We start from the raw sequence: 12,041 nt of genomic DNA on the forward strand, positions 1-12,041 counted from the left end.
GTAATAATAATGGGTATGCCCACATCAGTCACCCCCACCTCACCTACATACATTATCACATCTATCTAATCCATCTCTCTGACTCTCTGCATAAACACTGACATATATATATATACACACACGTACATGTAAATAGACATTAAATTTGTGAAGAAAGGACGACTGTTTTTTAATTTCTCAATTGATTACGAGTTGTTTGGAAAAAATATATATTGAAAATAATATTTCTAAATTAAATCTTTTTTTTAAATATCTTTTTTAATATATTTTTCCCTTAAAAAGAATCATAATCAGTTTAGAAACTAAAAAGCAATCAATTTATTCAGTGTTTTTTAATTTCATAATCAATTTAAAAATTTTGAATATTTGATATAAAACTACAATTATTAGATTATTTTCTCTATAACAAACTATAGTTGTTATTATAACAAAATATAATGGTGTGTAATTTTATAAACTTCAAAAAATTTATGTTTTTACTATTTCGAAATTATTGTAAAAGATTTTAAAATTTTGGTCTGTAAAATTATATAATTAAACTCATTTCATTATATATATTATATGTATATTTTTACATGATTCAGACTATATACCTATATAGCAATAATATTTACGTAGATTACTCCTCTTCTTGTAATTCGTTATCTTATGTTTTTGTTTTTAACTCTCGGAAGCATTATCTTAAAAATAAAAACAAATATTTTTTTTCAATAATATAGAAAAATACCGAATTTTATCTTCCAAAAAACCAGAAAACCTTATGTGAATGTTCTTCCCTAAACGAAAACTCGAAACCATATTAAAAAGAAATTTTAATCCATTTCCTTACCGGTTGAACTAACCAATCTTGAATTACAAACAAATATTTCAACCATTGAAGTTCAAAGAGTCTGTTTTATTTTTCTTAATTTCAATTTTTTTAACTAATTTCATTTAATCCAATTAAACGATATATAATTTATTAAATATTAAAATCATAAAACAATTAAATTTATAATAAAATTTTAAAATAAATTTAAAAATCGTAACAAACGATATTTTAAACAATAATCGTTTTTAAAATAAAATTTGATCAAAGTTTAATAGAAGAAATTAAACAAAGTTTTTATAAAATAAAAACAACTGAAATAAAATATATTGAAATTGGAAATATAAACAAACACACAAAAAAACATGCTTGTAATTGAAAAAAAAAGGGTTAAAAGAGGGCCTCTTTTCTTGCCTATTTATACAAGATACATCTGCTTTTGCCACAGCTCAAACCTTCCTTGTTCGTATCATCTGGTAATTCATCTTTCTCTATATGTGTTTTTTAAAAATAACTTTTTTTTTCCATTGGTTTGAAAAGAAATTAATGCAAGTTTTTTCATGGCTTTCGGAGTAAACAACAGGAGCAGAAGAAGGGCTTTTGTCCATGGAGGAAGAGTTTCAAGAAGAAGATGTGTGGTCAGTTGTGAAAGAGAGGGAAACTTCAGGTCCTGAAACGAAATTTCCAAGAAGTCTCCTTCCTCCTCCTCCTCCTTCTCCATGGCTCATTCCTAGCTCACCAAGAACAGTGATTCGAGACAGAAGCAGAGAAAGGGCAGGGGCAAAACAGTCATCTGCTCCTGTGAATGTCCCTGACTGGTCCAAGATTTATGGAAACAAGAAGAAGAAGAAGAATATTGGTTTGCGCTATGATGATGATGACGATGACGACGACGATGATGATAGTACTGATGATGGTATGGTGCCTCCACATGAATGGGTTGCAAGAAAGCTGGCAAGAACACAGATCTCGTCATTTTCCATGTGTGAAGGAATTGGGGGAACACTTAAGGGAAGAGATCTAAGCAAAGTGAGAAACGCTGTCCTGACAAAAACAGGTTTCTTGGAGTAGACAAAAAATATATATTTATATTAGTTATCATGGAATGGAGCAATGTGCATGAAACATTCATCATCATCATCACCATCTCGAACTTCATGATATCCACATCATCTTTATCTCTGTCACTGTCATGTGGGGATCACTCACCAAAAGCTTTATATATATATATATATACATATATATTAGATAAGTATCATGTCGATGATGATGATTTTAAGCCCATGCATGGGACCCATGTCATTTCTTATGTTGTTTCTTGATTTTCATGATTTATAATTGTATTATAGAAGAGCATATTTTTTACCTTTTTGGAGCTCTTAATTAGAGGAATCATTGGGACTATGCTTTGGATTTATTACCTTCGCCGTTTTCTGATATATTGAATGGTTTATATAACAGACATACCAAATAAATTTATTTTATTTACCAAAAAAAAAATTTATTTTATTGGTTCTATTTCATTTTCCTTTGCATTTATTATACAAATCCAATGTTACGCATGAACAGTATGGTTTATGGACAAAGTTTGTTACGTGTTTATATTTATTATGGATTATATATAATGGGGTTAAAATATCATAGTTCGGTTATGTTTTTATATATACCATATTTGTGATATGTGCAACATAAATTATTAGTTAGTTCGGTATAATTTGGTCTAGTTAATTTTCAATGTTAATTTATTTTGATTTTTTTCGCATTATTTCTCTATTGAACCATACTATAATTTGTAAATATATTATTTAAATAGATAAAAAAATTATGTAATGATATAATTATTTTGAAATTTTTGTTGTATTGATTATCACTGGATATTATATATGCCCTATGTTGTGGCGTTAAAATTTGATTATGTTATTATGCCCCATGTTACAGATTGAGGCCCATTGTATGGCCCACTTATGATACGACGTCGTATGATATCTCCCAGATGCTGACGTGTGATAAGGTGGAGCTTTCTTGTAATCCAATCAACTGAATCCGGGTTGATGCCAAACTGTGCAAGTGTCAGGTTCCGTAAGGGAAACCATAACCAAAAATAAATAGAAAAAAAAAACCCTAACCATTGAATCTTTTTAAGTGTTCTTTACTTGATATCGACCCTCGTTGTTCTTTTGCTCTTAATTTCGCATCAGAAGCTTTCTCGTCACATCAAATTTCCCAGCAAACCCTAGTTCCCGGAGTTACCAGGAGTTCCTCTTTCTGGGTATGGTTATTTTTCGCTTGTTGACTTGTCCAATCTGGGTTTTGGGTTTTGGGTTTTGGGTTCTGGGCTTCTTCCAATCTGGCGGTGGATTAGATCATTGCTGTCGCTTCGATTATGATTTTTGCGTGCTTAAAATTCGCAGAGACGGATCGGACCGCCATGGCTAAGAGCTCTTTCAAGCTTTCTAATCCTCTCGGTTAGTTTTGATCTTCTCTGTATTTTGGAGAATTCATCCGATTTCTCGATAAATCCCCAGTTATGTTCTTGGAGATTTTTGTTTTGTTTCGATTCAAGAGCACATCGGAAGATCGTTGCGGAGTAGTTTATTTTCCCCTGAATAATGTTTGATCACCATGAATTCCGGATCAGTCGCATTGAATTCGCACACATGCTTCCTCGTATTTTTTCCAATATTTATCGTATTAAGTGACTTGTGTGTATATATCATGGTGTTGTGTAAGTGTTCATCTTTCTGATTCAACCTCTGCATATGGTCCTGATTCACTCCTGTTCGGCATCGCTTTGGAAGAGCTTCGTTTTGTTAGCATTACATGTTGGATGAGGCATTTTATCCGAGGTTACTTGAACTCGGCGAACAACACATCAAGTTTTTGAGAAATTGTTAGCGACTGGATTATCTCTTGCTGGAAAGAAATATCCTTTCGAATAAGGGCTTCCTCAATTCTGCAGTTATGCTTTAAGTTCCCTAATGTTGCAGTCGTGATCATAGTTTTTAGTTGGTTTTCATGTCAGAGGTAAGGCAGGGGGAAGCTGCTCGTATCAGAGAGAAATACCCGGATAGGATTCCAGTAAGTTTATCCTCTGCCCGAAGAGACCCTCCATTAACAGACCTGATTTCCGGTTGTTCTACTCAAATCAGAATCTGTATTCTGTATGCAGGTGGTTGTGGAGAAGGCCGGGGAAAGTGATGTTCCTGACATCGATAAGAAGAAGTGAGTAGTCATCTCTCTCTCTCTCTCTTTACGCGCGGATCGTTGGTTTATAGCAGATAATGAACCTTGATACTGACATTCAGATACTTTTTACCATTTTTATCAATTGTAAAATAGTGTCTTGATTCTTTTTTTTTTTGGCAATATCAGATTGTGTCTTCTTCACGTGTTTTACAGCCCGAATCCGATATTCCATTCTATGCATCATCGTTCATATCCTCCTTTGTTCATTTGGCCTCTTATGCGTCAATCTTGAACTCTATTTCCATGGTTTCTGTATGTTATGCTCGAATTTCATTGCTACTGCGACCTCTGAAGGGACTTTGCTTCAGATTAAAAACTTTGATGCTGCTCAGATTCTGACTCGAGACTCTCATTCTTGGTTGGAGGCAGAGACCCAACTTGCAAAGTTGATTGGTTCTTTTTGCATTTCAGGCTTTCTGATTAGATTGATCAATTGCCTACACATGAATCCAACCATCAAATCCTGTCACTGATAACACGGAACCCTGTTATAAATTGCGATCTCGAATGAAAATCCACGGCTTACGGGTAAGGGCATTGCGTGTTTTTCACGGATCTTATTCTGTCTGGTTTGCAGGTATCTTGTACCGGCCGATCTATCCGTTGGCCAGTTTGTATACGTGGTTAGGAAAAGAATCAAGCTCGGGGCCGAGAAAGCCATCTTCATCTTTGTCAGGGACACATTGCCTCCAACTGGTAAACCACGCCCACATTCCTCCCTCTCTATATTTCACATGTAAACTGAACTTCGGCCTCTCGTATTTTACAAAGGTGCTTTGATGTCTGCGATATACGAGGAACACAAAGACGAAGACGGGTTCCTGTACATGACTTACAGCGGAGAGAACACGTTCGGATCTCCTGCTTGAAGTTGAATGATCATCAAAAGATCACTCTGATGTGCATTCCCTCCCTTTGAGCTTTATGGCTTTGTTTCAAGTTTCATCACACGTGTGGAGGTGTTTTTCTCTTTAGAGCTTTTACTTGATCCTTCTTTTGAAATTTGGGTGACTCACATTCTCACACACACAGACTCTTGGTGATGATTTAGACTGCTATATATATACACACGCAGAGACTTCTAATACAATCTGTGTCCGTGAACAAAAAGTCTACTTGATGTCGAATTATGTTTCAACTTATAAGAATATTTATTATATATGAGCTATATAATGATGAGACGTACACATTTGTGTTGAGGTATATATATATATATATATATGTGTGTGTGTGTGTATATGTGCGATAACATCAAATGTACACACTTTTAAAGTTGATCATGTTTCACATGCAAGATACGAACATTATAAAACAAGAACAAGGTGGTCTTTAAAATATCTTCTATTGTTAGACATGACAATTATGAACAGCTTTCAGTTTATTGGATTTGGATGGTGATGTTAGAAAACACAATCAAAAGAAACTTCCCCATTAATAAATGATATATGAGTTAAACGGATGTTATTATCATTTCATTGTTGTATATAAATACAACTCGTACTTCGATTTCAATATCAAGAAAACACAAAACAAAACATATTAGTTAGTCAAATCCAAACATATTCGGCCAAAATGACAACACTCAATATCAAGATCGTTGTGGCATTGGCTGTTGTAGCTGTGGTGTATGCATCTCTACCCGTCTTTGCTATTGAAGAAGAGGAACCGAAACAACTTTGGGATGAATGTCTCACCAAAATGTCTCCAAAGTGTACATTGGATATCGTCGAAGAGATTTTCTGGAACGGGACAGTCTCCGATGTTTGTTGTCGTGAGCTTGTCCTGGAGGGAAAAATCTGTCATGACACTCTAATCAAATACATGACCGAAAGACCAAGTTTCATCGCGCGTGCATCCGAATATTTGGCAAAGAAAGATGCGCTATGGACCCGTTGTTCGTCGGTCAAAATAGTTGTTTGATAGAAATCTATTTCAAAATAAGCATACGAGTGGATTAAATAAATTGTGTTTTTCTTCTTCACATTTTAAAACATATCTAACTCTATTATACGCTATTGTTTTATAACATGAACACATTGTTTGGTCGACGTGATCTAAATCAAGACAATGCCTTTTTAAAATTAGTTTGTACTAATGAAGACATCATCATTTGCGTGAAAATAAAAGTTGACAAGGGGATCCAACAAATCAAATCCGATCAACTCGATTCAATTCATAAAACCGACACTATACCAATATATCTACATTGCCCGACACAAATTTGGTAGCAATCACATGCTTCGTTTCCACGGTAACCCGCAAGGATCGTAATAGCGATTACGCACCATAAGTAATCGACCTTGGCTCAGTTGGTAAAGCAGATGACTGTCGTCAAATTGCAGATTTAGTCTTTGGGTCGACGTTGGTTGATCGGATACGTATACGATGCTAAGTTAATGTCGATTCCTAATTATGGGCCATGCAATGATATACACGCTCCGTTAACAAAAAAAAATGATATACACGCTCGTCCTGTTATATATCGTTTAAATCCCTATGATCAATTTGTTATGATGTATCGAATTTATAAATGTTTAAAGTTAAAAATAAAATTCAATCCGTCACCTTGAAATATTATCTGGTTAGATTTGTTTTCCACCGAAGCTACAATTGTTATGTATATAGATTAAAAAAAAATCCTCTTTATAATTAATCCCCTTTTTTCAAGGCAGGTATATATATATATATATATATATGCCAAACTTAAAATAATTCAATTTAATAAATATATAAACATTCATAAAAAATTCTAAATAAATTTTAAAACCTATATTGTTTACTATGTCACCTAAATTATATACGATATATATTATTAAAATCTATCCACAAATGAATACTATCTATCATACATCACTTACATGGGCTTTGTTTCGAGGCCCAAATTGAAAAGGCCGACAAAATTAGCCAATCTCATCCAAAACATGAACATAAAAACTAAACTCGTACGTAGGGAAATGACATGCATGCATGCAACTTCAACGAGGATATAACTCTGAAACCGTAGCATCATTCGACGAGCACGTACCATCTTCACCATTATTGTACGGATTCAAAGGGCCGTATTTAAGCAATTTGGAAGACGAAGCGTCTGAATCTGCGAGAGAATGAACCATGAAAGCAGGACCTGTCGGTAAAGGCATCGTAGTTGTTTCGCTTCCAAGCCATTGAATGATCGAATTCATGGTCGGCCTTTTGGAAATATTCTCTTGAACGCACAAAAGACCTATGTGTATGAACCTCATTGTCTCATTCTGTGGACCGTTTCTCAAAACGGGATCTATCACATTTCCGGCCTTTCCTTCAACCCACTTCTTCCAAGCCTGCATATATACATATATATACGTATATATGTCATGTTTTAGCATAGGTTATGTTCAAGGAAGAAGACCACTACACGTCTACTGGTAAGTGATTTGACTCACAAATGCCGGAAGTCCTTCTACTTCGAAATGATTGTTCCTCTGACCACTTATAATCTCCATGAGCACGACCCCGAAGCTGTAAACGTCGGATTTGGCTGAGAATTGTCCGTTTCGAACGTACTCGGGAGCCATATATCCACTGCATCATATATATACAGTAACGTTACCAGTTTTATTACGGACATTTTTAGTGTAAGGTTGTTTTTTTTAACGTACTATGTTCCAACCACCCGGCTTGTTTCTCCGCGAGTCTCGTCCATGTTGAATAACCTCGCCATCCCGAAATCCGATACTTTTGAGTTCATCTCGGCATCTAAGAGGATGTTGCTTGTCTTCAGATCACGGTGTATAATCCTTAGCTGTGAATCCTCGTGAAGATAAAGAAGCCCTCTAACAATGCCTTGGATTATTTTGTACCTTATGTCCCACGTAAGAGTTGAACGCTTGTCTGGATCTGCATATATGTGTAATGTGTGTGTGTGTGTGTATATATATATATATCGTCCAAGATATTTTTTTTTGTAACGAAGTGATGATGATATTGCTCACCGAATATGAAGCGATCAAGGCTTGAATTTGGCACGAACTCGTACACGAGAAGCTCTTCGTCTCCTTCGTTGCAGAATCCAAAAAGCTTAACAAGATTCCTGTGCTGGAGTCTTGTCAGAATCAAGACCTCGTTCTTGAACTCCAGATTCCCTTGTCCTGAATCTCCAGCCAATCTCTTCACCGCTATCTCTTGTCCGTTCGGTAACACCCCCTGATCGATGAAAACAACGATACGTACAGATAAGCGATATCCACTCAAGATTTACACTCAACCCGATCAAAGTTATTACCACCTTGTAGACAGAACCAAATCCACCTTGTCCAAGCTTGTTTTCAAGCGAGAAGTCATCCGTTGCGTTTTTAATAGTGGCGAGATCGAATCGTAGTGTAAACTTACCATCACTGGACTCTGCAAGTATATATAACAAAAGAAGCTTCAATACTAAATACTGATTATAAAACTCGCGTTTCATTGCAGCTCTTGATCACTTGTATAAATATAGCAAACGGGTATTTCAAGAACAAGGCCAGCTAACCGTTGAGTTCGATATACGACTTCGTCCTCCTCCTCCGGGAATAAGCAGAAACGAGAGCAACGAACACAAAAACGTTAATAACGGTGGGAACAACAATTATCGCAATCTTCTTGAACCGATTCCTGCTCCCTGCATGATCGATTTCTAGCCCCGAAAAATCATTACAAAACGAAGAAATCTGAAGACACCATACGTTCATAACTTGTAACAATGAATCTACCAGTTAATTAGATATGTTTCATTACGTACCTTTCTTGACTGATCCACCGTTGTTGACCAGAGGAGGAGGTGAAGCTCGTGGAGGGGCAGGAACTCTGGTTACGTTATCGAAAGCATCGTAGAAAGGATAAAGATCCCACCGGAAGAAGCAGCTCGGCCTTGCAATCTCACCTCCTTGTCGTCCCCAGTATCGGGTTTTATAATACGCAACGTTTTCTCTAAGGCACTGGTTACATTCGCCAGCCGATATATCGGGAGTGCATTGCATCAGTGCATAAACGTTCATAACCTCCGTAAATTCCGATCTCGTGGCTCCGTAGTACTTCAACACCGACGAATTATCAGCTGAAGAAGCCGCTTGGATCGTTAGGTTAACCATCGAGTCCCATTCTTGTTCGAAAAGCGTAAGATTTACCGATTTTTCGATACTGTTCGGATGAGGGCTCTCAGTGATTGGTCTGAGCTCCAGTTTTCTGAAAGTTGAAGCGTTTGTGTAACGTACAAGACAAGAGACGTCTTCGTCTTCGTCGCCGTCCCACGAAAATGCTCGTATCCGATCAGGACAACCTTGCTTCATGTTCTGAATCACTTTGTCGAGACAACTGAGACAGGGTTGAGGGTTGAAGCCTCGTCTGCAGAGGGCAACGACGTAAACTCTGTCGGAGTCTCTTCCGAGCGAAGCGTTGTGGAAACCGCGTTTGGCGATCACGTTTGAAGGGAGAGAAGAGAAGAGAAGGTCGCGGTTTTCGCGGTAGGAACTGTTGGAAGGGAAGAATGCGTCGTAACAGCGGAAGCCTGCGTGAACGCCTTCGAGGCTTAGAAGGAGGAGAAGAAGAAGAAGCGAAGAGAGGGAAATCACACGAGTCTTCTCCATTTACATGAAAATGCAAGTACTGTGCCTTTGTTCAGTTCTATAATTATACTATATACACAAGTCTGACTATTTCCCATTATACATAATTATATTTTTTTACGAAATTTCTCGCATTTATTTATGCATTGAAAAACGTTACATTGACTTCTAAAATTTGTACTATATTCCAACAAAATAGAAATATTTTTAATTAAAAATGGAAAACATTATATTGTTGGGAAAAAAAAAAACAATTACATGTAACTATCTTTAACATTGCGTGTGTGTGTATATATATAAGAATTTTCAACTAAATAAACAAGACTGCACTTTTTTGGGTAAAACGTAAGAGTAATATAATTTGATATTTTTAATATTTAAAAGACAGATTAATTAGTAATTGCGTTTTTATTTAATATCTATACATAAAAAAGACAGATCCAAGTTTCAAAACCGAAATGATTGATAGAGGTTTAAATCGAGATAAAAGTTGTACACATTATGGGAAAAAAGTTTTAAATCATATATATATATATCTCGACTGTTTATTTTATTTTTGAAATATTTATATTAAATAATAGTATTTTTTATTTATAAAAATGATAACCGTAACTTTTATTTATTATTATTTTTTAAAATGTTTTTTCCATAAACAAATGTATAAGAAGCTTCCGTAACAAATTCCAATTCTCATGAGACTTTTCTAATATTTTTTAAATAGAAAGAATGGCCTCTATTATTGATCGTCACGTTAAAAATATTGAATTCTAACTCAAGAATTTAAGACAGATATTCATATAAGAACTAAAGATTTTGCGTTTGGATTTGATGCATATCTTACTTATTATAATTGTATTCAATACAAAATAACATGGAAAAAGTTTTATATCGTTATATATTTTGATTTTTTATTTTAAAAATATTCATATTAAATTAATATTAGCAATTTTATTTATATAAATGATAACCTTAACTTTTATTTATTATTATTTTTTAAAATATTTTTCCATGAACAAATCAACGAGAAGTTTCCATCATTCTTAATAATTCCAATTCTTACCAAATTCCAATTTCCACGAGACTTTTCTATTCTTTTTATTTGAATAGAAGAATTATCCCTTCGTCACGTTAAAAATATTTTGAAATTTTATTTCGATAAATAGTATACAAATTATAGTTGTATTCGATGCAAAATAACATGAAAATGATAAAATTAACTAGAAATATACATGAAAATACATATCAATTTAAATACAAATAAGCATGAAATTGGATTCTAATTGAAACTTCTTTTTTTTTTTGTAAAACCTAAACATCATATTATATTTTGATATCATTATCATCTTCGATATCTTAAAAATAAAAAGAGATGACAAATGATAACTTATATCTAACAAAAACAGTAATAAAAAGTAAATATAAAAGAAAATTAGGGATGGCTCGCCCGAGCTCGCTTGTTAGAGTTTGTGGATCTTACGAGATGGTTCACCCATTTTTAAAAGATGTAAAAATTTTAAAACCTTGATCCAACTATTTAAATATCGACCCAAATGGAGTGGTCTAGTGGTTGGGTGGCACAAAGTGCTCTCAACCAGAATTCAAATCTCATTGGGCCAAATCTTATAAAAAAAAATATCTAAATATCGAATATAATTTATTATAATTTCGGATTGATTTATTTGTTTATGATGGATACCACTATAAGTAACCCCGACGTAATAAAGAACGTGATTACGGCGGGGTCTCAAAATTCAATTCAATTTCCAAATTTTATGTGAAAAATGTAATTGATACTGTATGTTTGTGTTGATTAAAGCGTGCGCCGATCATCCCCTTCGCCCCCGTATTATCTATTATTTCCAATTTGACCCCTACACTCTCTTTTTTTTCCGAAAAAAGAAGCTCTCAATGTACTCTATTTTCTCGTGGGAAATATAGAAAAATATTAGGTTGCTCTAAGCCAAGCAAAACCATTTAATATATCCTCCTCGGTAATGTACCTAATTTTTTATTTACCCCATAATTCAAAGTGAAAATATCCAAACAATATTCATACCATTTCCGACAAAATAAAAACAGATCCTAGAAAAATATCTACATAAAAAAAAAAAACACCCGAGAAAACATAAAAAGGTTCGAAAAAATAAATCGACCGACCAGCCAGCCAACCAAAAAGTAAATAAATAAATAAAAAGACTAATTAAAGAAGCTAACTCTCATTGCCTAGTGCCGCCATTGCTTGTCGTAACAGTATTATTATTGTTGTTATTGCTGCTGCTGTTATTCTGGTGATGACCCGACCCATTAATGATCGACGTGATCGCCGCCGCGACAGCCGCCGCAAAGTTTGGGTCGGCGGCGATCGCTGCCGGGGTGGCGCTGACACTCTCGGCGGGCCGAGGCGGCGG

General features: G+C 34.9%; 4 protein-coding genes across 5 annotated transcripts in view; 2 read left to right on the plus strand and 2 right to left on the minus strand.

The window, feature by feature from the left end:
• The first annotated feature begins 1,259 nt into the window (after nucleotides 1–1,259).
• LOC104812972 lies at nucleotides 1,260–2,015 on the plus strand. The gene is made up of 2 exons (XM_010540427.1): nucleotides 1,260–1,284; nucleotides 1,392–2,015. Exon 2 carries the CDS (start codon nucleotides 1,415–1,417, stop codon nucleotides 1,877–1,879), a length of 465 nt encoding a protein of 154 aa, XP_010538729.1. The 5' UTR covers nucleotides 1,260–1,284; nucleotides 1,392–1,414; the 3' UTR covers nucleotides 1,880–2,015.
• Nucleotides 2,016–2,938: 923 nt separating this feature from the next.
• Nucleotides 2,939–5,077, plus strand: LOC104812971 (autophagy-related protein 8a). 2 transcript variants are annotated; one of them, XM_010540426.2, is made up of 6 exons: nucleotides 2,939–3,077; nucleotides 3,220–3,273; nucleotides 3,831–3,886; nucleotides 3,978–4,030; nucleotides 4,632–4,750; nucleotides 4,826–5,077. In XM_010540426.2, the coding sequence occupies exons 2-6, from the start codon at nucleotides 3,237–3,239 to the stop codon at nucleotides 4,921–4,923; spliced, it is 363 nt and encodes a 120-aa protein (XP_010538728.1). In that variant the 5' UTR covers nucleotides 2,939–3,077; nucleotides 3,220–3,236; the 3' UTR covers nucleotides 4,924–5,077. The 2 variants fall into 2 exon arrangements, with proteins under 2 accessions (XP_010538728.1, XP_019057876.1); XM_019202331.1 differs by lacking the exon at nucleotides 2,939–3,077 and having other exon boundaries at nucleotides 3,204–3,273.
• A 1,937-nt stretch (nucleotides 5,078–7,014) lies between these two features.
• LOC104812973 (cysteine-rich receptor-like protein kinase 37) lies at nucleotides 7,015–9,660 on the minus strand. Its single transcript, XM_010540428.2, is given in 7 exon segments — nucleotides 7,015–7,362; nucleotides 7,477–7,615; nucleotides 7,693–7,930; nucleotides 8,026–8,236; nucleotides 8,319–8,434; nucleotides 8,562–8,670; nucleotides 8,821–9,660. Coding segments are annotated over 7 exon segments (1,986 nt in total). The 3' UTR covers nucleotides 7,015–7,029.
• Nucleotides 9,661–11,669: 2,009 nt separating this feature from the next.
• LOC104812974 (probable WRKY transcription factor 31) overlaps nucleotides 11,670–12,041 on the minus strand; it is a 3,735-nt gene continuing 3,363 nt past the window's right edge. Inside the window, exon 7 of the mRNA XM_010540429.1 lies at nucleotides 11,670–12,002. Coding sequence (XP_010538731.1) covers nucleotides 11,850–12,002 — 153 coding nt within the window. The 3' untranslated portion in view covers nucleotides 11,670–11,849. The remainder of the gene's footprint in view (nucleotides 12,003–12,041) is intronic.

This window comes from Tarenaya hassleriana, unplaced genomic scaffold (genome assembly GCF_000463585.1).
Source record: "Tarenaya hassleriana unplaced genomic scaffold, ASM46358v1 Cleome2, whole genome shotgun sequence".
Classification (NCBI taxonomy): Eukaryota; Viridiplantae; Streptophyta; class Magnoliopsida; order Brassicales; family Cleomaceae; genus Tarenaya; species Tarenaya hassleriana.